The sequence below is a fragment of the Brachyhypopomus gauderio genome, chromosome 10, assembly GCF_052324685.1.
Source record: "Brachyhypopomus gauderio isolate BG-103 chromosome 10, BGAUD_0.2, whole genome shotgun sequence".
NCBI classification, from domain to species: domain Eukaryota; kingdom Metazoa; phylum Chordata; class Actinopteri; order Gymnotiformes; family Hypopomidae; genus Brachyhypopomus; species Brachyhypopomus gauderio.
In genome coordinates this window covers 1917716-1942692 of record NC_135220.1, presented here as the reverse complement: position 1 = coordinate 1942692, position 24977 = coordinate 1917716, and the positions used below count along the sequence as shown (strand labels likewise).

Genomic DNA, 24977 nt, shown 5'->3' with positions numbered 1-24977 from the left:
TGGGTGGATTTGAGTCTTTCGTACACACAAACATGCCTACGCACGCACGCGTGCACACACACACACACACACACACACACACACACACACACACACACACAGAGTACGTCCCCCACGAGTATAAACGCACTGGATTTGTTCTTTCCCAGTTAGAGCCCATAGCTGCCATGTTCAAGCATCTGCACCTCTCCCGGAGGAGGCATTGTTATCAGCCCGCGCATGTTTGACTGAACGCCTAACCTCCCCACAGCTCCCCACACCAAGCACAAAGCCCTGCTCGAATAAGCCCTCTGCAGGCTGGACACAGAGAGAGAGAGAGAGAGAGAGAGAGAGAGAGAGAGAGAGAGAGAGAGAGAGAGAGAGAGAGAGAGAGAGAAAGAGAGAGAGATAGAGAGAGAGAGAGAGAGAGAGAGAGAGAGGGGGGGGGGGGATGGGTTAGCAGAATAGTTGTGCTATTCATCGGGTTGCTTCCCATGAAGCATTTGGGGTGTGGAATGCCTTCCCCTGGTTGGGAGTGTGGAATGCCTCCTCTGGCTATGTGCCGCTCTTGTAATTGACATTACCTTGTAATCCATTATGCTGGCTAAATGTTGAAGGAATGAAAGCGGGACTAAGAGTAATGACTACAGGGAAAAACAAAACAAAAAACATTTTCTCCAAACACACACACACACACACACACACACACACACACACACACACACACATTTTGTTTAGTTGGACTAAATCAGAGTCGGCATATGAAAACATGGCATTTTTGCACACAAATGATTTTTTGACAACTACAACACTAATATTTTAGTTTATTCAAACCATGTATATTCAAACCATGCAAGTGTTTGTAAAGAGGACCCCAGTATAGTGGAGAGCTGCTTGGTGCAGTGAGACCAGGTTTTCTCTGTGAAGGGCGAGACTCTAAAACCAGCCGTGTCACGAAGGTGTGCAGTCTCCTCTTTGCAGAGGCATTAGCCTGACATTCCTGGCATAGCTTGGCAGGACAGAAGTGTCCCAACCTGGCCCGAGGTGTGAGCTGCAATGGCCCTGCACGCCATAAGAACAATAAAGACACAGAGCTTCATTACAGCCAGGGCTGCTCTACTGTAGAGGGAAAGCGATGATTCATTATTCATACTTCTGCCACTGATGGGGGGGGTGGGGGTGTGTGCTTCTTTATTGCCATTTAAATCAGACCTCAGGCTCATATATGGCATTCTCCTTCAATCTTTCACCTAAACTTTGCCCTCCCCCTATCCCTCTCTCCCTCCTTCCCTCCCTCACTCCCTCCCCCTTTCCTCCGTTTCTCCCTCTCTCTCTCTCTCTCTCTCTCTCTCCAGATGGCCACTGGATTACCTCATCCTTCACGTTTAAACCAACAGCTTCCAATTTCCCACGTCAAACTAGGATTCGCCAAACCAGGCCTGTGAATCTCCACACAGGCAGTGGTACAGGAGAGAGGGTGATGGGGGGGCCCGACGCCCCCCACCCAGGTCCCCGCACGCGCAGACGAGCCGCAGCTCCGAGCTGTGGGTCATTGTGCGGGCTGCAGAAACAGGAGACGTCCTGCGGGCCGTTCCCATCTGCAGGCTGTGCCGTGCAGGGCGGCGTGGAGCCCCGTAATGGGGCCAGTGTGTGACAGAGATGGATGGCAACCCAGGGGAGCTCATAAAACCTGCGGCAGGGAGTGGAGGGGAGGGAAGAGTGGACAGCAGACGCTCCGGCCTCTGTGTGTGTGTGTGTGTGTGTGTGGACATGGCCTGACATTAAGAAACTCAGTCAGGCGGCCAAACTGCTGTCCACTCCATCAATATACACGAGATCATGTGCACAAGCTCACATATGCATGCGTGCACACACCAACACAAACACACACACACACAAACACACACACCCTGGCCGGAGAGCGCCTGCTGTCCAGTTCCACCCACCCCAACCCCCAACACACTCTCTCTCCCCCAGATGAGGCATTTGGCATGGCGGCAGATACCATGACCTGCCAGGAGCCCAGGATGACGAGTAGAGCTGGACCCGTAGCGCTCGCAGCATCTCTCACACACACACACACACACACACACGCCCCAGTCAGGCGTCGGGCGCTGATACACGCCTGCAAGGGTTTCGCTGCAGTCTGGGCTACGTCTCATCTCCTCTCCTGCTTACAATCAGAGCGGCTCCGCAAACTCACTTGTGCCCTGGAGAACAAACGCTTAGATCAACATGAGAAGAGGAGGAGAAATGGCTGGAAAAAGTTTAAGAGAGCTAAATATCTCTGGGAAAAATCGTTAAGAATATCATCAAGAAATGACTAATAAATTGTACTTTGCCTTGTGAACTGTGAATGTAGTATCATTTTCAGCGGTACTGTGCCTGTAGTATCATTTTCAGTAGTGCTGTGCCTGTAGTATCGTTTTCAGTAGTGCTATGCCTGTAGTATCGTTTTCAGTAGTTCTGTCCATTGCAAGTCAAAATAGCAAATAGCAAAAGCTGCACGCTGGAAGCTCACGCTGCCATCAATCACTCTAGGCTCCGCCCCCCCAAACTTAAGCACATATGCCTCCCCAAACCTCGGCGATAGCCTTATGTCCAACACGGGTCACATGACGCACAACACGGACACAGTCAACATGGGAAGGTGGTTGAGCAAACGTAGGCGTTGCTTTCGGATTAAGAAAAAAAAGAAGAAGAAGAAGAAGAAGGGAGCTCTGCTCCAGGCCCCATTGTCCGCGGGGGTGGGTGGACCTCGGCCACCCTGCTTTGTGAAGGCTGGGCCGCCGTGCTGCTCGGAGCAGCGCCATGCGGGCCCGAGGATGGCCAGGAGACAGATGCTTCACAGACCGCCTCTACTGTCTCCTTGTCCATTGTTGGAATGGCTAGTTCAGCAGACGTCCCCTTAGCCCGACAACCCCGTTGGCTCTGAGACAAAGGAGAGGGATCCTATTGTTAGTGGCCTGCCTAATTATGGAAATCTTATTAATCTATTCAGAGGAGGTCCGCTGACAGCTTTTGTGCTCGCGCTGGGATTTATTGAGGGAGTTTCGGGTGCGGGAGAGCGTGCGTGTGGCATGGGCTTTTTTTTTTTTTTGGAAGGAGTGTGCAATGGAGATAGTGCATAAGCCTTTTTTGGTGTTTGACAGCGATAGACTTCATCTGGTGGAGGGCAACCACGCTCCCCACGCCCAGAGTTAGACCACCTGCCGGCCGGCCTCACACTCACTCATCACCACCACACTTTTAGGCAAACCAGAGGGGGTCTGATATCTTGCCCTGTCGGGTTCATTTGTGGATGAGCTGTCATCGCTAAAAGGGTTAAAAAATAATAATAAATATAGCCGCAAGCGGCGATTACGGGGTCCAAGCTGAGGTTTGGCAAGATTTTGCACCCACTGGCACAACATTATGTAAAGCTTTATGAAATGTACATGAAAGTATATGAAGCACGTTCGTGAATGAAGTACCTGCTCAAAAAACAGAATCGAAATGGCAGCTTTTTAAACTTATGGTGGAATACTGCCCAACGTGGGATTCGAACCCCCGTTGTCCACGTGCATTGTGGCTGGGAGCACATTGCTCTACCCATTGAGCTAATGGTTCTGACTGGATTACAGGCTCAACTCTAACTCTTTTGAGGAAAAGAATGACCTTTGATCTGCATGCATGTTCAGCATAGAAAATGAAAATATTCACAGTACAACCATTTGTGGATGGATTTGGCACAAACTTGGCAGATATCACCTCAGTGGTCTTCTGAATGTGTCTGTCCATTTTCATAACAATCAGACATTATATAGGGGAGTTTTTGAAATATGCAGTTCATATGTCATGACGGTACCATTGTGATGCATATGAAAAATATTAAATTGCAAGAATCTTAGAATTTGTTCCACCAGTTTTGTATTTCACATGCTGCTGGATATTATAATATGTGATTTGAGGTGATGGAGTGAAAATCCTAGGACTAGTATGAAAAGTGTAAATTATATGTATTGGATTATACACAAAAATCTGTACTTTTTTGCAAAGCACTTGCAATTACAAAGTTGTTAGTGATTTTGCATAGAATCATATGAGATCATGATTGTCCTTCTACATGAAAGCATGTAGGAGTAATTCAGGAATTTCTAGTATAGCGCCACCTAGTGGTGCAATTCCCGTCATACTTTGATATGTATTAGAGGGTGTGTAGATGAACATAATATGTGAGTTTCATGTTGATTGGCATATGATAAGCTTGTGAAAGGTGTACTGAAAGCTGATTGGTCGATAGCGGCGGCCATATTGGACATATGATGGTGCAGGTCAAGGACCTGTGTCATAGGTGCATATAGATGATGCGTACCAAGTTTGGAGTTATTTGGCCAATCGGTGTGGGCAGGAGAGTTTTTTGGCCGTTATAGCGCCACCTAGGTGTGCATGTCTGCCAAAATGTATGTGCCGGTCTAGACACCCAATAGGTACATGTGTGTGAAATTTGGAGTGAATACATGAAAGTATGCCTGAGATACAGCAGAATATGTGGATTTTTGGCGAAGGAATTTTCGACGCTTGACTTCTGATGCATGTGGCCACGCCCATGTGCAGAAATGTGCACTTTGGCTCCATAACAATTAAAGTTCAGACTCTTGTGAGCGCCTGGATACCACATATGTGCATGTATGTGAAAAATCCAGGGACTAGTACGCGCTCAAAAATGTGTGGGTATTTGCATATTATGCAAATTAGCTCGACATGTAAGGGGCGGAGCATATAGCTTCAATGGAACTTTTTTTAGATGAGCTCATGCCTGATCAGATGCAGTTTGAATTTTATCTCTAGGACATACGGTGTAGGAGAAACACCTGTGTAAACTTTTTCATGCGATTTTGTGCGCTATAGCGCCACCTATGGTCGGATCGGGCTGGCGTGTTGCGCCTGAGTAGCGGAGAGGAGTACTACAAGTTGGCCAAAGGAGAAGTCTGTAGGACTTACGGTTTAGGCTGCACGACGCGTTTTAGCGGAGAAAAAGAATAATAATAATAATAATAATAATAATAATCAGAACAATTACAATAGGGTTCCAGCACCGGTGGTGCTTGGACCCCTAATAAAATAAAATTCCATGGCAGTAAAGCTCCCGTTTTCTGACACAACAGCGGTGTTAACTAGTGCAGCCTGTGCTTGGAGAAACACCAGATCTAGAGTTCTGGGCTGTTGAGCTTGTGCAGGAGAAAGTCCAGAGTGAGACCAGAGCGAGACCAGAGCGAGACCAGAGCGAGACCAGACCGAGACCAGGTTTCTGTAACGTGAGAGGAGCAGGCTGGGCTACTGATGGGCCGTCTGCAATTTCACTGCTCCCCTGGGGTCCATGGGCCATCTCTCTTTCTTTCTCCCTCTACTTCTCCCTCTGTTCACCCCACTTTTGTTTTCTTGTCTCGAGGAACAAAACCTACTTGGATGCAACATGCCTTCTGGGATACTTGACCATTAAAGCAGGCAGGGTATGAAGAGAAAGGCTGGGAACAAGAGGTGGGGAAATCGGCACAAACAGGCGCTAACACACTCAGCACTACTCCATATAGCACTACCCCATACGGACATACCCAGCACAGCACTACCCCATACGGACATACCCAGCACAGCACTACCCCAGACAGACATACCCCATACAGACATACCCAGCACAGCACTATCCCATACAGACATACTCAGCACAGCACTACCCCAGACATACATACCCCATACAGACATACCCAGCACAGCGCTACCCCATACAGACATACCCAGCACAGCGCTACCCCATACAGACATACCCAGCACAGCACTACCCCATGCAGACATACCCCGCACAGACATACCCTGCACAGCACTACCCCATACAGACATACCCCACACAGACATACCCCACACAGACATACCCCGCACAGCACTACCCCATACAGACATACCCCGCACAGCACTACCCCGCACAGCACTACCCCATACAGACATACCCCACACAGCCCTATCCTGCACAGCCCTACCCCGCATAGCCCTATACCGCAAAGCCCTACCCCATACAGACATACCCCGCACAGCCCTACCCCATACAGACATACCCCACACAGACATACCCAGCACAGCACTACCCCATACACATACCCTGCACAGCACTACCCCGCACAGCCCTATCCCGCACAGACATACCCCACACAGCCCTATCCCGCACAGACATACCCCGCATAGCCCTATACCGCACAGCCCTACCCCATAGACATACCCCGCACAGACATACCCCGCACAGCCCTACCCCATAGACATACCCCGCACAGACATACCCCGCACAGCCCTACCTCGTACAGACATACCCCGCACAGCCCTACCTTGTACAGACATACCCCGCACAGCACTACCCCATATAGCACTACCCCGTAGAGACATACCCCGCACAGCACTACACTGTACAGACATACCCTGAAAATCGAAGGGGGTTCTAAATGGTCTGTAAAGGAGTACAACCCTCATATATAAATATAAATTGAAAATTCATTCATTCATTCATTCATATAGCTTAGAATAAATTATACTAATCAGACAATAAGCTTTCATTCATCTCTACAGCTGGTATTTACAGTCAGCTCACTGCAACCTGCAAGAACTCAAAGGAAAAGATGCATGAATCCATGGAAGCAGACAACCCATTTGGAAATGCTAGGAAAGAATCCGACTCAGCATTGGCAGGGGAACTCTGAGGAAGTGCTGTCACAGCCAAAGACGGGTTTTAAGAGAGACTCGCCACGACAGTCCCAATGACGAGGCCAAGTGAAGCGGAAATGGAGAGATGAGAGAGAAAGAGAGAAAAATACAAACACAAATAAATACAAAAACAGAAACAGCTGAAAAGAAAAGTCAGCAGCAGAGAGAGAAAAGAAGAGAAAAGTCTGTTGTTTGCATAAATTAATCACGTCGTGCGAGGAAGATAGGCCAAGAGCTAGCGTTACAGTCCACGGCTTGTGTTTGGTTCAAACATGGGAGAATGAATGATTTAGCAGGAAACATTTGCAGAACTGTACAAGATCTCAGAGAGCTTCAACACCAAGTGTGGCAGAAATGTACAAATATATTCTTGGAGATGTACAATCAACAATACATGTCCATTTCATGACTGGAACAGAATATCAAATTTGCCTAGAAAAAAGCCATAATGGTGTTTATCATGTACAGCAGACACATATATATATATATATGTGGCTAGCTAGACTTGCGTGACCTCTGAACGTTTTGATTCAGTGTTTTGATTCGTGATAACAGTGATAATAGCTTTGCCATGGATATGTAAAGTATAGACAATAGTAGCAGACTGAAAGCAAATCTCAGCAACGGTGAGCAATGACCTTCATGGAAAAAAGAAAAGAATAAATAAATATCTCCAAGAGACAGTAATGAGGTTTTAAGAGCAGCAGCCCGCCACATAAGTGTTGGCCTTTGATGATGCCCCCCATGTGAGAACAGCCCGCCATTATTTATGTACCATGCATAATCGGTCAGTGCTGAGAAAATTATTATAAATCTATGCATTAGTCACAGTGATGTGATCAATCAAGAGAGGGCCAATCAGAATCTGCGATCACCCTCTCTTTCTCTCTCTCTCTCTCTCTCTCTCTCTCTCTCTCTCTCTCTCTTTCTCTCTCTCTCTCTCTCTCTTTCTGCAGTTCATCTGCTCCCTCTTCACCTCTAAAGAGATGTAATAACAGGAGTTGGAGGGCTCTCACCAGTCCTCACACCTGCTGCCCAGAGCCGACCCGGTCACAGCAGAGACCCGGTCACAGTGGCCACTGAACCTCCTTAAAGAAGCCCAAGTGGGACTGAAAGATCCCTCACTCTCGTTCTCTCTCTCTCTCTTTCTTTCTTTCTCTCTGCCGTGCTCTGTAATCTTTGAACTGCGAAGGTATTATCAGTCTGCTGTGCACTGCAGTGTAAGTACAGCCAGCCATGTTGGTTCATTCCTGAACTGTGCTGATTACAGGCCACTCTGAACACAAAACCGTGACACGAGCTATTTACTCAGACAGAAGCAAACGACAGCAGGTACACCGATGAGGCTGTCAGTGCACTTAATTATTGTGTTTTGTTTTAAAGGGAACTGAAGTACACTCCGACTCAAATCACTTCTCATCCAACATACTGGGCTTGTTTTTAGCAATGACTGCTCATCTGTGTGTTTACAAAATTCAGGAAATACCATTAAAATCTGAAAGTGTTTGAAATATTTTGCGATATGTGCACATACGCCATCACTTCTACATCTTTAGCAGCGGAGGTCAGCTGCACGAAATGGTGAGACGTGTGGCTAGCTGCTCATAATTTTAGAAACAATATCCCCACCCCCCCTGGCCTGCACATTCAGGGCCACAAGTGGCCAAAAAGCCCAGCAGCCCCTCCCCTTTAAGAAAAACAGGGTCCCTATTTTCTGTGGCTGCAGGCTGGGTTTAGGTCATTGTGTCCACTAATATATCAAAGAACAGCTGTCCTAAGGCTCCGCGATGACCAATCACCCTCCTCCATCTGTCTCCCTCGCCCAATCTCTCCTCCGTCTCCCCCCTTCTCCTCCGTCCACTTCTCCCAATCCCTCCCTCCTTCCCAGCCCCCCTCTTCTGAGTCCCACCGTGTGTGTTGCATTCCCTGCTCCCAAATCCCCCTTCCTCTCTCTCTTTCTCCCTCCCTCCCTCTCCCTCTCTCTCTCTTTTTATTGATGCCACAACTGAGTCCGGATCTTGTGCTGTTTCACTCAGAGGCGGATGGAGAATAAGCTGAAGCCACATTTGGGGTGGCACTTCACACCAGACACCATGCAAAAATAAAAATGTTAAACCTTGACTGTGCACAGAGCTGTGTTTATTTTCATCGCCAGAACCTTAATTAGGAGAGGTGCAGCTAGCAGGAGGGAGAGCCCAAGAGGGCTCGTGTCCGGCGGACGCTCTCAGCCTGAAGAGCGGACCGCGAGGAGCCGGGGCGCACAAACACACACGAGATCCAGTGCTGCCGCCTCCTTAATTGGGGCTTAATTGCAGCGGCGCAGGGCCTTAATGAGACGTCATCTACACTGCTGGGCTGATGGGGAGCGTCACGCCCAGGGAAGCCTGCATCTCTAACCCCTTCTACCCTTTACCCCCCTGCCCAGCGCAGCGCACCCAGGCCTAATTACACTCCGTTCACACCCACCACTAATGACTGCCGCACTCATTCACACAGACACTTCAACGCGCTGCCTGTTTACTCAAGGCTCCCCCCCCTGCCACACACACACACACACACACACACACACACACACACACACACACACACACACACACACACACACACCCAATGGGCGTCAGGAGTGCATTCAGACGGCTGCTCTCATTAGGACAGATGAGTTTGAGGCCCACTGCTCCACTGAGCCTCCAGAAAGTGCCCAGCACGGCCATTCTTTCCGAGATCAGCCCCAGAGCCTTAATGACTTAACAGATGTAATCAGAGTGCCATTCTCTGGGCGGCAGGCGTTTGGAGAGGCAGGGATGGAATGAGGTCACCAGGAGGAAGGGGTGCGGGCCCTATTCGTTTCGCTCTTCAAAAAGAGGAGGGCTCCATCGGACGGCAGGGCCTCTAAGAAGCCAGAGTCAGAGCAGTCGCAGCCTGCCGGCCTGGGACTGATTTAGGGCCGTGTTTGAAGTGCAGATTATGGATTCTTTGCACCAAATCCCTGCAGGAGTATCCATGGCCCCAGGAATCTCTCTCAGGTTTCCTGCAGGCCCGTCTGTGTTGTTGCAAAGGCGAAGCAGCACACGTAGGTGGTGTGAGGAGATAATGCGTTTGGGGATAAATGCGCACATGATATAAACAGTGTGTACGCCTGTCTGAGAGGCCGCGCACGCACGCGTGGAACCCACCGACGGCCGCGCTCCGCAGTCGGAAGGAGACGTCGCTGGTGGGAACGCGTACTCTCTCCACAAAGAACATTCCAGCATGGACATGACACTCTTCACATGTCTAGCGCACAGGCTCCAGCAGGCCACGCTCAGCTGACTCCCAGCGCAGGGAACAGAGGGAACAGAGTGCAAGCAGCACCTATCGGGTCTGGAGAAAGCAGGAGGAATTCGCCCGTGTTTAAGTGGTAAAAGAGTAAACAGCAAGGATAGCTAACACCAGCATGTGCAGTCCTAACATCACACGACATGCTCAGGAACACACACACAAACCCACCCAAACACACGTACACCCACCCAACACACACACACACACACACACACCAGTGCTCACCAGCAAAGTCCAGCCCAGCGCTCTAACGCCTGATGAGACTCTGTCCTACTCTAGCCAAAAGCTTAAATAGCACTCAGAATAGAAACTCCCTGACTGCAGCTTTGAAGAATGCAAAATATTCCACCAAGTCTTTTGCGACATCTATGAAAATGAACAAAAAAACAGGAGGCGACCTAAAACATAGAATTCAAAAGGGTTATTTTCAGGTCTTTAGTGAACAAGTGCAATGCTTACAGTAACACTAAAGACATTCAGGGCCGTGTCCGTCATGTTTGACCAGATTTCACAGACCCAGAGTCAGATCTGGGTGGTGATCTATTGTCGTGTCACTTCAGGAAAAGCAAAAAAATGTGGCTTGTCGAGAGCGGTGCAGCTGTGATCTGTCCAGCAGCGATCTGAGCAGTGTGACGGAGGTGACGTGCCCAGACTTAAACTGCTAAGTGAATTCCAACACAAAAAGCTCTCTGAAAAACCAAACTATTTTCTGAGATTCAGTGCTGATAATCCTACTGGTTAAAACCACCGCGGCATTCTGCTTTTGCTCTAACGGCCAGGCGCTCTGACTGTGACAAGACAAACAGGATGACAGTACAGTAACAGAGTAATATGACAAGCACGATAGATTTTTCAAATCTTTTATTTCAATTTTTTTTCAACCAAAGTTTGCTCTGGTGTGGAAAGGGCCCGCTTTCAATGGCATGGAAAGTAGCTCACAACAGCGAAACAGATACCAGCCAGTGAGGAAGGGCCGTTGTGTGATTGCGTAATTACATCTCGGATTGATCGGACTCTGCGCTGGCTTTGATTTTTTTTTTCCCCCCTCCGCCTTTCATGTAGTCGTCACGGCGACAAAGCAGAGAGGAGGAGACCAGAAGAGTGGTTGTGGAGCTGATTCGTGGGCCGCGCTGATGGAGTGAGAAAAGCCTCATGCTGACTAACAAACAATGCTGTTTGGGAGAAGGCCGGCCACAGGGCCAAAGGAAACCTGGCAGGGGGGTTGGATACGGGGCTTAGAACTGGACGCGTCAGTTATTAGGCCGGCCCAAGGAGGAGAGATCTGATTGGGTAGGGGGGGGTGGAGGGGTGGAGGGGTAGGAGGGGTGTGGGGGGGAAAGAGAGCTCTGCTGAAATGAGTGGGGTTTGTGAGATGACACTGTCAGGACTATGGGGATTCTACTGCTAAAGCCATCAACTCCCCCAACTCCCCCACTGCGACCACGCACACACACGCGCACACACACACACGCACACACACACACACGCACACGCACACACACACACGCACACCACCCTCTGCTTCCATTTTTTCCCTCCGTTTCTGAGGTGAAACATGCAAGTTTCGCACAGCGGTCCTGACCAACAGAGGCTCTAAAGTACGTATCAGACGTCCAACATTCACATTCACTCTCAATTCACACTCACACTCATAATTCAAATTTACATTCATACTCATAATTCACATTCACTCATTATTCACATTCACACTCACTCATTTACATTCACTTTCGTAATTCACATTCACATTCAGTCTCATAATTCACATTCAGTCTCATCATTCACATTCAGTCTCATCATTCACATTCAGTCTCATAATTCACATTCAGTCTCATCATTCACATTCTTTCACCAACGCTTGAACACCAGCTGAAACAATCAAAAGACATTTTCCAGCTGGAGCGACAGGGACCGTCCACCGCGAGTCATGTGGGAGAGACAGGAGGGGAGGCTGGACTTACTATAGGGGACAATGGAACTCAGCATTCTGTGGGCCTGGTTTCCATTAAGGTGAGAGTTTTGCGGGGAGACCCAGGATGGCGTCCGTCCGGCTATAGTCCATCGCTGGCGTGTGCATGCGTCACGTCACCAGAGATCACGATCAGCACCCTGAAACGGATGGACAACACGATTATAGACCAACATTTCCAGTCCTGGTACGAAAAAAAAAAAAACGTGTCTCACACACACAGCACGTCATACACACAGCACGTCATACACACAGCACGTCATACACACAGCACTATCACGCTGCTGCGCAAAATTCCTGCCGCCCGCAGACTTTTAATAGACAAATCGGACACGGCGAGTCCAAATCGAATGTGACAGACGCGGGGACTTGTGTTTGGAGTCTTTGGTTGGGAGGACTGCTCACACAGAGGGCTATTCATGAAGGACCTGCATGCAGGCATTAAGCTGATTGTATGGCTGTGTCCAGCCTCAAAAGAGTGCTTTCTAAATCAGCCTCGCACAAAAACGCCCCGTGCATACCAGAGTGCTGCTGTGTTCTGCACCCAGCAGCTATAAAGAGAGCACGTTCACAAGGCCTCGCACATTTCAAACTAGTCCAGCATTCTCAAAGCTCAGACATTCACTGGAAGCCCCAAACATAAAAGTATCTGAAAAGAAAGAACTGGAATAAAATATGAACAGAATCAAACTAGTATTCACCTCAAATTAAGAAAGAAATACAAATTTACAAATGTAAATTATAACACACACTATATATATATAATTAATATTATGTTAATATATATGTTATAATATTATATTATATATATATATAGTGCAGTGTGTGTATATAATTAGTAAAGCTGACAATGGTGAACATGGAGCAGTGTGTGTGCGTGTGAGTGTGTGTGTGTGTGCGTGCGGGCGGGCGGGCGTGCTAGGCTGGAGGTGCCAGCCTCTTCCAGCCAGTCACAGCAGATCACACATGAATGAAAAATATTACATAATCACGTCAGCCAAACAATGCTGAGCTCCCACGTCACGCTGGGAATCTGAGACACCAGCCCCAAATGATATCAGCTAACTGCATTTTTACAACAAAACGCCAAACTGGATCATGAGGAGGGTTTTGTCAACAAAGGCAGAAGCACACAAATACATAAATGTTTATTGTGCTATTGATCCGATGATTCCAGTATTACAAAGCTATGCTGGGCAGTCCGTTTGAAAATGTTTGACAAAGTTCATTAGAAAATTTGACAAAACAAACATGATACTTAAATAAAATTATTTTACAGTAAGGTCAGCAAGGGACATGTCCTAAACTAAAAATTCAGTACAAAAAATTTAAAGGCAAAATCTAGTTCTATCCTTATGTACATGGCAATTTTGAACAAGGATAATATTCTAAATGTTTTTAAAGAAAATGTTTTAATCCTTCAAAACTTCCAAGCTCAGAAACAAACTCCCTCAGAATCAGCACTGACACATTCTGTTTTTTTGCAGCTTTGCAAGCGCACGAGCATATCTGCCCCAAACACAGGACCGTCAGAACCGGCGCTCCAGAGTCGCGCGCCTCACACCAGACACCTGCACGGAGAGAAATCTGCACAAATAGCTGCGACCCTGTTCCAAAAAAAAAACAAAACTGCACCAAGGAGCCGTCAGCCGGAGAAGGAGAGAGAACACAGGAGACTGGCTGGGTGCTCGGCAAAATTCACCATGCAGATTTTTCAAATCATTTGCAACTCAAGAAAAGCAAACACCAAGCTACCTGGCTAGGTTCCTAGCAGCCTAGTAAGGAGAGTGATGGTACACACAGAAGGACGGAGGTGAAATCTTACCATTTCATGCCTGCTTTTCTTCATCAGGTTCAGAACCACTTAGATAATCCGGAGGATCGTGTGTGCAGGACTGTGTTTTTCCACATATGGGACACGACTCAACTGTCTCTCTCTCTCTCTCTCTCTCTCTCTCTCTCTCTCTCTCCCCCAGTGACAACAGAGCACACACACACACACACACACCCCCACACACACTCAATTCCCCTCCCCCGCCATTCCCATCCCCCTCTGCCTCCTCCTGTCTTTTTTGTTAAAAGTATTTAAGCAGAGAGAGAGAGAGAGAGAGAGAGAGAGAGAGAGAGAGAGAGAGAGAGAGGTGGGCAGTGAGGTGGGGGCAGTTGACCAATCAAGCTCAAAGAGCACTGGTCAGACAGAGGGAGAGAGCGAGTGAGAGAGGGGGAGAGAAAGAAAGCGTGCGAGAACGAGAGAGAGAGAGAGAGAGAGAGAGAGAAAGAGAGAGAGAGAGAGAGAGAGAGAGAGAGAGAGATGTGGCGGGTTGCTGGTTTGAGGGCAGGGCAGACACTCAGTTTACCCTCCAGGGAGTTTACGGTTAGTGTTAGACTAAAACTAACCACTCTGAAAACCTGACCACTGTCAGCCAAAGTTTGCGGTGACAACACAACAGTGTGTTTTCTATTAACTGAGAAGTGCCAACAAACATTGTGTGTGTATGTGTGACAGAACACCAACCACAAAGGAGCATATTGAACAGCAAGTTAATAACCAAATAACCTTATCTAGACAAACTGCATGGAAACATGAATGCTGAGAGCACAGTAGCGTTTCTGCAGATGGTGCAGGGTTTGACATCAGCGGAGGATTGCGGCAGCCATGGGGACTGTTTTATTGACACCAATCCAGTCTTGGAACGGATGTCAAATGGTTATTGCTTATTTTGAGGTTTTCCCCGAGAACAAACACGCAAACACCCTGTTGAGACTTTTTATCCAACCACAGGCAGTGGACAATCTGTGTCTCTGTGGTTGTGTGTGTGTGTTTATATTTGATAAGACCACTGCTAGAAACCACTTAGCGTGTTAGCAAGGGAGGAGCTACCCGAGTGGATCTGTTTACAGCCACTTCCTCTCCTCACATTTCTACAGACGGACCGAGTTCTGCACACCTTGAGTTCTGTGTGTGTGTGTGTGTGGTGCGCATCAGCACAGCTGAGGGTCTGTTTTTAGATCTTTGTGCTGTGCTACGAACCATCTTGTTACACGGCCTCCCAAACACAGGCGCCATCCCCAGCGCACAGTCCTGCCATGTCACATGACCATTTACTACCACCAGGAAGTGAGCGCGGGCCTCTGCCACCTTGTGCGTGTAGTCACGTCTCCCGCCTAAAATCAGAGAGCACAGGGTTTTGTGGGCAAACCTCTGAGGGCGTGACGCAGCCTGGCTGTCGCTCACCGTGGCGATGGGGTTCAACCCCCGAGTGAGATACGGACCAAGCACACAGGCTGCTTCCAGGCCGACTCCACACAGCGGCTTGGTCCTTCAGCGTGTATAAAAACGAGCCTTTTGTCCAACAAAGGCCTTTTCTTCTGATCCTGCTATTCAGTAGTGCTTCCATTCAGACTAAACTTCCTCACAAAAAGCCCCAAACAGCACCATTCTCCGCGCTACTCCAGGGAACGTTCCAGAAAACAGTAGACCATTTTAATCTGCCTTTTAAAAACTCTTAGAAGAAGTGACCAGGTCAAGCAATATCAGTCAAAAAGTACTCCAGTTTGCAAGATGCAAATGTGTTGTACATCAACCCTTGTACTTTAAGATAAGACTTGTCGTATGTTTGGAACTGTGATTGGTTGAGTATTATTTCTGTAATAGGGGAGGAATATGGCTGTAGGTAGGCGGTGTGGTGTGTCTATTGCCTATTGCCTCCCGAGGGGTTGGGGGGAATCTACCATTAGTGCTGAGGCAAGCAGTCCATACTCCACAGGCTTGCTGAGGGCAGCACTATGACCAAAAAGCAGCCGCATTTGAGAGAGAGATCCAGAGGGAGAGCTTAAAGCACTGTAGGTCTGACAGGTGTCACTCCACCAGAGCACCCCACTGAGGAAACAGCTCCCACACCCCAACCACACATCAGTGGTTGTAGATGCCCACAAGAACAGGACTCAAGAACCCAGAGGTTCTTTTTACCATCCCTTGTTTATAAAATTCCACAAGAGCATGTCGGACTGGCCCGGTCTCTTTCAGCCCCTGGCCTGGGTGTCAGACCAGGACATTTTCTTTTCAGCCCCTGGCCTGGGTGTTGAACTGGACTGTTCTCCTTCAGCCCCTGGCCTGGGTGACAGCTGCACACTGCTCACAAGCCACGAGAAATAATGTCAAGTCCCCCCCCGATCCGAAAATAAGAAGAGTCTATTATTAGACAGCACCATTCTGGAGCAGGAAAGAACGTCGCTCCTGAAGACTCAGTCCCCTCAGATGTTCTTGTACTATAATCGGCTTGATCTGAATTGAGTGAAACTTTAAAAGTAGGCTGCCACACAGGGTGAAGCGCAGGGCATGTAGAAGACCAGAGAATCGACTTGGAGAACTGACACATGCAGTTAAAACGAGTAATGCCCGAGAGGGGACCTCTGGTTCCACGGAGAAGATCAATAGAACAACCAGTGACGTGAAGCACCGATGAAGCCCTTCCTGATCCAAGCTCACCGAGTAAGAGCCGAAGATACAGTACAGAAGACACAAGCAAAGGGGTCGCTCACGTGTTTCTCTGACCTGCAGGTCCCAAATGATTCAGAACTAGAACAAAATCCCTAGCAACACAACGGATTTGAGGAGGAAGGATACTTATAACACTCAACACTTGAGCTCCTAGTTGTGATAAATACATTTTTTGGAAGGAAATGTTCATTGAGTGAAGCTAAACAGCAAAAATATATTTTCTTTTCTGCCTTTTACCACATTTGTTAATAGCTCCCAATTTGCATGTTGCTGAAGAGCAAGTTTGATTGGCTGGGCTTCGTTTGTTTGGCCCTCCCCTCATTCTTATTCGTGGTAAATAAACAAAGTAGCAAAATAAAACATCGGCAGAAAAATCTGCATCATCTTCTAAAGCCGTTTGCAGCAAACAGACCTCGGCAACCTGGGGGCATCTGATCACAGTGCTGGTGTGTGTGTGTGTGTGTGTGTGTGTGTGTGTGTGACCAGTGCTGGCATGCGTGTAAGTGGGAGTAAGCGGGAGAAAACGTGTGTGTGCATGAGCATGTACGTCCATGTGTGCACGAGAATGGGCACGCACGTCTACATGGGGCCGTGCACGTCCACACGCGTGTGGGGCTGCATGCCCTTGCGGGACCGTGCGTGCCCGGGCGTAGCGTGCTCTGCGCGGGACCGTGTGTGTCCGTGCAGGACCGTGTGAGGCCGTGTGTTGCCAGCGTCTGCACATGGCACTAATCACCTGCAGGTGACTGGGGTTTGGTGATGTGATTTCATTAGGCAGGCAGGCCGAGCGGTGGAGATTAGCCCCGGCTGAAACTCAAGCCCACCAGCAGTTGCCGTAGCAAAGAGGGGCCTGCTCTGAGGAGCAGGGGGAGAGAGGTCAGCAGGATTATTATGGGGTGGTTCAGCTGTTTATTATTCCAATTCTGTCTCTAACAGCTGAAAATTGGACCATTAAGAGGAGAGCCGGAGAAGCTGGGAGGAACCTGGAGGAACTTCCCCTGCAGGAGTGCGCACATAGCTGAAGGTGCAGATGTTTATCTAGTCCACTTCAACAATGTCACGCAGTGTTTGGTGTGTAAAGGGTAGTGGATTAGTTCATTTCATTGCTCGTTGCTCTCACACGGAGGAGAGCAGAGGAGGAGAGCATGAAGTCAAAGAGAGAGGGAGAGGAAAGAGGAGGAGGGGGAAGAGGAGGAGGGGGGAAGAGGAGGAGGCGTCTCAGGACGGCTGTACTGAAGGTCCTGCTCTCTGGAACCTGCCCCAGGAGGCAGCAGCTGCTCCGTGTCCCGCTCTCCTTCTACACCACCCTCTCCCACCACACCAGTCACGTTCACACAGGCTGCTAATCCAGCCGGACCGTGTGACAGAGCAACGTGAACCAGCAGAGCAGTGGCTGGGCCCGCCAGGTCATCGGGAACACGAAAGGTCATCCATGATGCATTTAGATTTAAGAGTTTTAATAAGATAGTCAAAAGTAAGCCCAATCTAGCTCGGGTCTGCAGAAAAAAACCAAACATGTATTCTGATATGAAGAATTGTTTTGCACTGTAAAACAACTAAATTTAAGTTAAGCACTGAAAGAACAGTTAAGCACATTTTTTTATTATTATTATTTTACTACGCTTCTGCTTTGCAACACGGCTAATGGTCAATGTGAAGTGTGGCTTAGCCCAGTTGTCTCCCAGAGGGCTTAGGGGAGAGAGTGGTGTTGAATGCTGGGATACCGGAGGGGCGGGCACGTCTGAAGCTATAAGATGGGGCAGATGAGGAGGCTTTAATTCTCAAACTGAAGACAGACGTGTCCTAATTGACAAGCTGCTGGACTCAGTCCCGTTACTGTGGCCAACTATCCACCCTATTACTATTAAGAAGAGGTTTGTTTTAACCACATTAATCTGTGTGTGTGCGAGAAAGAGAGAGAGAGAGAGAGAGAGAGAGAGAAATACAAGAAGAAAGGCAAAGTGAACAGAAACAGAAAGAGTACAATAAAACCCTTCAGTCATGACATTTGAAAACAATATGTGGAGAATTCCGATATTCATTCCTTATTCACCATCAGACAGCTCTATACTGTAAATTGTTAAGTGACCATAGAAAACAGTGCCTGCTGAATTTATACAGCGCAGTCTATGGTCCAAACTTTAATTTTCTTGCCTCTATCTAAGTGCACCCCCCCCCCCCCCCCCCCCAACCTCCGTCAGGAGCTCCAGAAAGACACAGAAAGACAGCACAACCCACACAGTTTATGCCTGGGGTGGGTCACTTTTCTCGCACAAGAATGCTGATCGTTTTGTTAATGATCTCGACCAGCAGGACTTGGAGCCAAGTCCATATGCAAATGCGCGGCACAATAATCAAATCAAAATTAATAGAAATTTCCTTTAACTTCAAGGAAATCAATTTAAGCATTAAGCCTCCCATTCTATCTCACAATCAATGACAAGCTACTTGAAAAGCTACATGTGGTCGTTGCTTAAAATTCAAGCTGCTGTTCCCGATGTTGTTTAGGGAAAACGAATGAATTCCCACAATATCAAGTGTTGTTGATTTTCTTTCTGATTCCCAGTGATTAATAGTTGTTGAGGTTGTTGAAGAGATGGGGGTACCAGTGATGCATTGATCACAGATGGATTCTGTTTCCAAAAGGACAATTCATCTGTCAGGATTGCATGTGACAAACGGCAGTAACAAGTGGTGATCAATGGCGGGGATGCATGCACCCAAAGACAGTGAGAGGCATCACGGTACCGCCTGCCAGTCTTACCCCCAACCCTCACCACATACACCGAGCAGCATACAGGGGGCCAGAGAGATGCCCCAAGGCCAATTAGAGCGCCCTCTCCGCGGGTGTGCCACAGGACAGAGCCCGGGGCTGTAATAACGAGAGGGTTGCCAGCGGAGACACCGTGATGTCTGGAGACAGGCACAGAGACACCAGTGTCCAACCCACCCACAGTGCACAGGAACCAGGGTGGGTCTCGCCTGGGGGGGTTCAATGTTGAGCAGACATCAGCAGCTTCCTGGAGGTTTATCAATAAATGCAAGTGTCCAGGTTAGAAGAATGAAGCCTGTGTGCATCTGAGAATGCCATGAATACTGCGTCGTTTCGAGCAGGAGCAAAAATGGCCTTGGTGTGTTCTAGAACATCTGAAAACAACAGAACCGCAAACAAAAGCCCCCGGTCATCTGGTCCAGCTCAACCACTGTTTCCACTGACAACGCACAAATAGGCATCCTGTTTCAGGGCTTGCTTTCTATTCATGCCACACAGAAACACGAGGACAGACAGGGGAAGCTCTGTACTGGGTACAATCGTAAATAAATAAAAATAAACGTAAAACAGAATTTATTTGTATCACAGAAATCTACAGCTACCGTTGTTTTTTTATTTATGTTGCATTCATGGAAACCTCCGGAAAACCAGGACCACAAAATCCAGAAAGGGTGTGTAAAGGGATGTTGTTTCTCACCAGGTTAAACACACTCAGGTTAAGAAAACAGAGGCAGGAAAAACAGAACGTGGTCGATTGTGTCCAACACATTCCAAATCAACAGATGGAGTAGGCAGAACTCCGCATCACCCTGGCAGAATCTCCGGCAGGTGTGTGACGGCTGACTGAAATAGATTTGTTCAATAAAGCTTCTCCCTCCCAATCAGCTGCATTCTTTTTTTTCACCCGTTTTTCCTTCTCACTCACTGACCAATAGCAAAGAAGATAAATGTTTCCAATTGAGTCTCCGCATGCGTCTCCGTGCGACGCTGTGTCCAAATCCCACATTAAATCTGTAATAGCTTCCAGGCGTGCGAGGCACAAGTCCAATTCGGAGAGCCGTGTTCTATGAATTAGATTTCCTCAAATGCCAATATTTATGCACATATATTCTCACAGAGTCTGCGTCTCATTACTGCACCTATTCTAGCTCACAGGACAGGACAGCTGCTGCTGTCATACATGCAACAAATATTCCCAAATTTGCACGCGCGCGCACACACACACACACACACACACACATACACACACACACACACACACACACACAAGCGATAGATGCTGGAACCTTGATGGAATATTGATGCCTTTGATCGGAAGACTGGCCTGTATGATGAAGTCTCTCCACTTCCTGCTCAGAAACACTTCCTGCTACTAGATACACCATAGAATAGTCTGTGTTTCTGTACACTAACTCAATATTTATAGGAAAATGAAAAATTTTTACATTACATTTATAAAAAAGACCAGTATATTAGTCTTGTATGACACGACAAAACATTCAAGAACATGATGAATCGGAGAAACAGGAATCGCGCTGCTGAGAAGTGAATGAGACACAGAGACCTCACCAGAGACAGAGATGAGACTTCTGGGATCTCCAGGTGGCCATCTAGAGAGGGATGGCCCGAAGGGGCTTTTCCCCTTCTGGTACTTCCGATAATTCAATCACCCTTTAGGTTTCCTACTGTCCATCTTTCCCAATAATTTGTCTTTAATTGAGTTCACAATCAGTCATCCATCAGACATTAATTTGATCCACACAGGCTGAGACACCATGCTAGTGTGGGGGACCTATTTTCTGGAGGTGCAGAAATTGTGTGCTGTTCAACTCATGGACAGTTTGCTGAAAGAGCTGTGTTGAACTTCCTGAGATACAGTTTGACATGACCTGCAGCACATTTACAAGATTTTTCATTTTAGTAACAAAGCACAGTAAGTTTAATATATCATTTTTAATAAAGTTTTTAAAGCCCTTATACCCTGTACCAATATACAGCAGTCTGTGCACTTCACCATATGTAAGGATTTAAGATTATGTTCATTAGTACAGACCTATAGCTAATAATCGTATCTACATACAGCAAGACAAACAAAAACTAACAAAAAAAGGCAATTTCATGTCTCTGTAACACACACATACACAGTTCTGTTGCTGGTGCATGCAAAGACTTCAATTAGTGCCTAAGACATCAGTGTTCCAAGGTTGAAGTATACATCTGTCTGAATGATTTTCAATTACATATACCACCCCCTCCCCCTAGCCACTTACAACCACGCAGTTACACACACACACACACACACACACACACACACACACACACACACACACACACACACACACACACACACACACACACACACACACACACACACACACACACACACACACACACACACACACACACACCTACCTACCTCCAGGGCTGCAGAGTATAAGGCATTAGATTCAACGGTTAATTGTGTAGCAAGCATTCTTCACCATTCTGTACTTTACGATGCTGTGCATGCTCTCGTTTATTCATGATGAGGAGAACATCTCCACAGCCCCCCGGTGCTCTTCCTCCTCCAACGTGTTTCAACAATAACCGTGGAGGAGGCGTCACGGAGCAGGCATGCCCGGTTACACGCGCTCCTGCAGCACAAGGCTGGTACAACACACTTAAAGCAGCTGCCCACAGGACTGGAGGTCACTGAATTCGTTTTCCAACTCTTTATATATTTACTGTATAAAGCTGATGGTTGTGAGGGTTATTAATCCCTCAGGAGGAAGAAGTCTGTAACAAAGCTCGGCTTGTAAAGACCCCGACCGTAAATCTATCCGTAACATTTATGCTCTCGCTTGTTGGGATTTTAAACAACACTGCAAAGGTCTGTTAACTTTTACTCTGGCAATTCTAGGACAGAAAATACACGCATCAAGGTCGCGTTGCACTTGTGCGGGGCGAGAGGAGAGCGCAGCGTGAACCCGCCGTGCCCTCCTGCGGCCCCGGCCTCGCTGTGGCGGTGCGCGCCGCGCTCACTGGGTCGGCAGCCAGTCCTCCACCCCGCCGTCCTCCAGCTGTCTGACTCCAGGGCAGGAGGACGAGGGAGGACGAGGACTATTCATCAGTGTAGGGAAGAGATTTCACACTATGTTTTTAAGAGAGGGAGCTGCTAAACCCCCTAGTGAAACCGTCAGGTCAGCAAGAAGGTCTCGGGTGGTAGTTCATGACAAAATGGGTAGATGCCAGGAGTGGCGAGTTGGTCGGGTTGTTGGTCGGGTCATATACACACCTGACATTAGTGAACGGCATGCTGGTAAAGTCACCTGTGTTCTTTTGTTTGTTTTTAAGTGCTATTTTAATAAAAATGAAGGGTAATCTCCATGTCATCCCTCACAGCCCGAACACAAGCAGCGGACTGTGCTCCTGCCGTGGGAGAAGTCCATCCTCACAGCAGAGCTCATTCTTTAGCTGCTGTCAAGGCAGCGTCCGCCGACACCACGAGGCCCCGTGACTCGCGGCTCGCGCCCCCCACACTGCGCGAGGAATGCTCGCCCGTCCGGTCGGACTGGCCTACACGGCAATTTGGCCGAATTGCGGAACGAGCTGGCGACAGACGAGAAAAGCACCGCCCTGTCAAGAGCTGCTCGAGAAGATCTCAGTTCTTCATTAACACTGCGCAGGAAAAAACAAAAAAAAAAAAAAAAAAAAAAACCAAAACAGAAGTGAAATGAAGGTCGGACAACGGGAGGTTCAACAGAAGTGCATTCGAGTTAAGTTCGCATTTGTTTCAACTGTCCTGTCAGACCCACTGTCGGACCCAGAACAACAAATGTCTTTCTAAAGAGAGCTATTAGAAAATTAGTTCACTTAGAGCCAATTACATAGCAAAGCCACTGTGGATGACCCAGAATGCACTGTGCCTAGAGGTTCTATTCCTGGAATTGGTAGCACAGGTCCTGGCAGGCACCAGACCTCCATGAAGCACCGCCACAATTATCACTGTCACAATTGTGTAATAGATGTGTCTTCTGCAAAACCATGACGTCTACGAGATATTTTTGCCACCATCCAATTCCGTCTTCTCTTCGCTTAAAGGGCTAGTGTCTTAAAAGGGGACTGTTTGACTAAAACTGCCATTTACCGCACTGCAGTTTTATAGATACATATACATCATCAAAACTCCCCCTCCCCCTTATTTTAGTTTTGTTCAGCTGCTTTTACTTGCATTTCAGTCACAGAGTTCTGTTTTGGGCTTCTGTCCACCTCTCGTTACCAACAGCTGAACACTCCATGCATTCTCGGCGAGGCTCTTTCATCAAAGAGCCGTCAATTCCAAAAGCTCAACAGACACCACAGTCAGCCGGAGAGATTCAACCCAGCAAACGCTAATGTGGCTAATGTTTCCTGGGCCTGGCGGTGTTCACCGTGCCCTGTGAATCAAGCCCTGGTTAAACCTGGAAACCTCAGCGTGTCACTCCTTACATTCAAAACCGCAGCTGTCTTATTAGTAAGAATGACGAGAAATACACATCTCCGCTTTTAACTGAATGGAAATGGATTTCCAGCTATTGTGCCAGCGTTGGCCAAATTCCCAGACTGGCAGGTTTTTTTATTTTTATTGTGGTACAGTCTATGTAATCAAAAGATCGGTGTCTTTCAGTGATGCTTTGAAACGAGCAGCGTTTCCAGGAAGGGTACTTCGTACCCATAGCACATCAATGACTCCACAGCGCGTAACGGACTCTAAACACCTTCTCGGAGGTACCGACCTCCAAGCCCAGCCGCACTTGTGGTGGGCCCGCTTGCGGGAAATGAGATGACTCATAATGCTGACACACGTTCACTTTGTGGCCAAAATGCTGGAGTGAAATCAATACGAGGCAGCCCAGAGCCAGCGTCTGCCCTGCCAGCACTCCAGACCACAAGAGCTCCACCGTGTGCCTGACAATAGCCGTAAAACACCCGGGAGTGTGATGCGCTCGCAACAGGAAACATCAAGTCTTCTCCGCATCCACGTGAGAATGTTCATATTGAGAAGTAGACCACAGTTCTTCCTTGAAAGCAACTACACTGTAGCATTATTATGAAAACCCTTATGGAGTCACCTGTCTGCATGTAAACTCAACAGCAGTCTTTGAATGTGCTGGCATACTATGCTGGACCCAACATTCAGTCTTTGGGCTTTGTGCCTGCTGAAGGATTCAGAAAGACTGCAAGACAGCTTGGTGTGTGAGTGTGTGCATATATATACATATACACAATATATTTTTGGAGCAAAAATGAGAGTGCTGAAGGCTAAGGCAACGCTCTTGTCCAAGGCAGAAGAACAATCACCTGTATATCTGATGCTGATGAGCAGGAAATCAATACCTCTTCCTATAACAAGCATCGATCACTGCACAACCCAGCAAGGCTGTGCTCTTCCAAACCCGAGCGAAAAGGATTCTGCACAAAATTTAATAACAATGCAATATACACACAGCCAGGGGCAACGAGTAAGGGCCTGTGATACATATAACTTTAATAACAATCTCCACAGAGCTGACATATAAACTGCATAGTAGAATCATGGGCACATCAGACAGCCAGGGAGCTCCGAGAGAGGAGACACAGCAGGAGATGATGTTGTCCCTAAATAAGAGATCTTTTGTGGTATAAAGAAAGCAGAATAAGTCTCCTTAGTCCAATGGCATTTATGTCTCCACACACTCACCTCCGCAATCCCA

General features: G+C 47.8%; 1 protein-coding gene across 5 annotated transcripts in view; it reads right to left on the bottom strand.

The window, feature by feature from the left end:
• Positions 1–24977, bottom strand: part of fignl2 (fidgetin like 2) — a 50528-nt gene that overhangs the window by 5516 nt on the left and 20035 nt on the right. For 4 of the 5 annotated variants that reach the window (XM_077018592.1, XM_077018590.1, XM_077018591.1 and 1 more), the window contains exon 2: positions 11985–12132. In XM_077018592.1, coding sequence (XP_076874707.1) covers positions 11985–12009 — 25 coding nt within the window. In that variant the 5' untranslated portion in view covers positions 12010–12132. Of the gene's footprint in view, positions 1–11984; positions 12133–13817; positions 13957–24977 lie in introns of those variants that run through there. The other variant, XM_077018589.1, reaches the window with a different exon arrangement.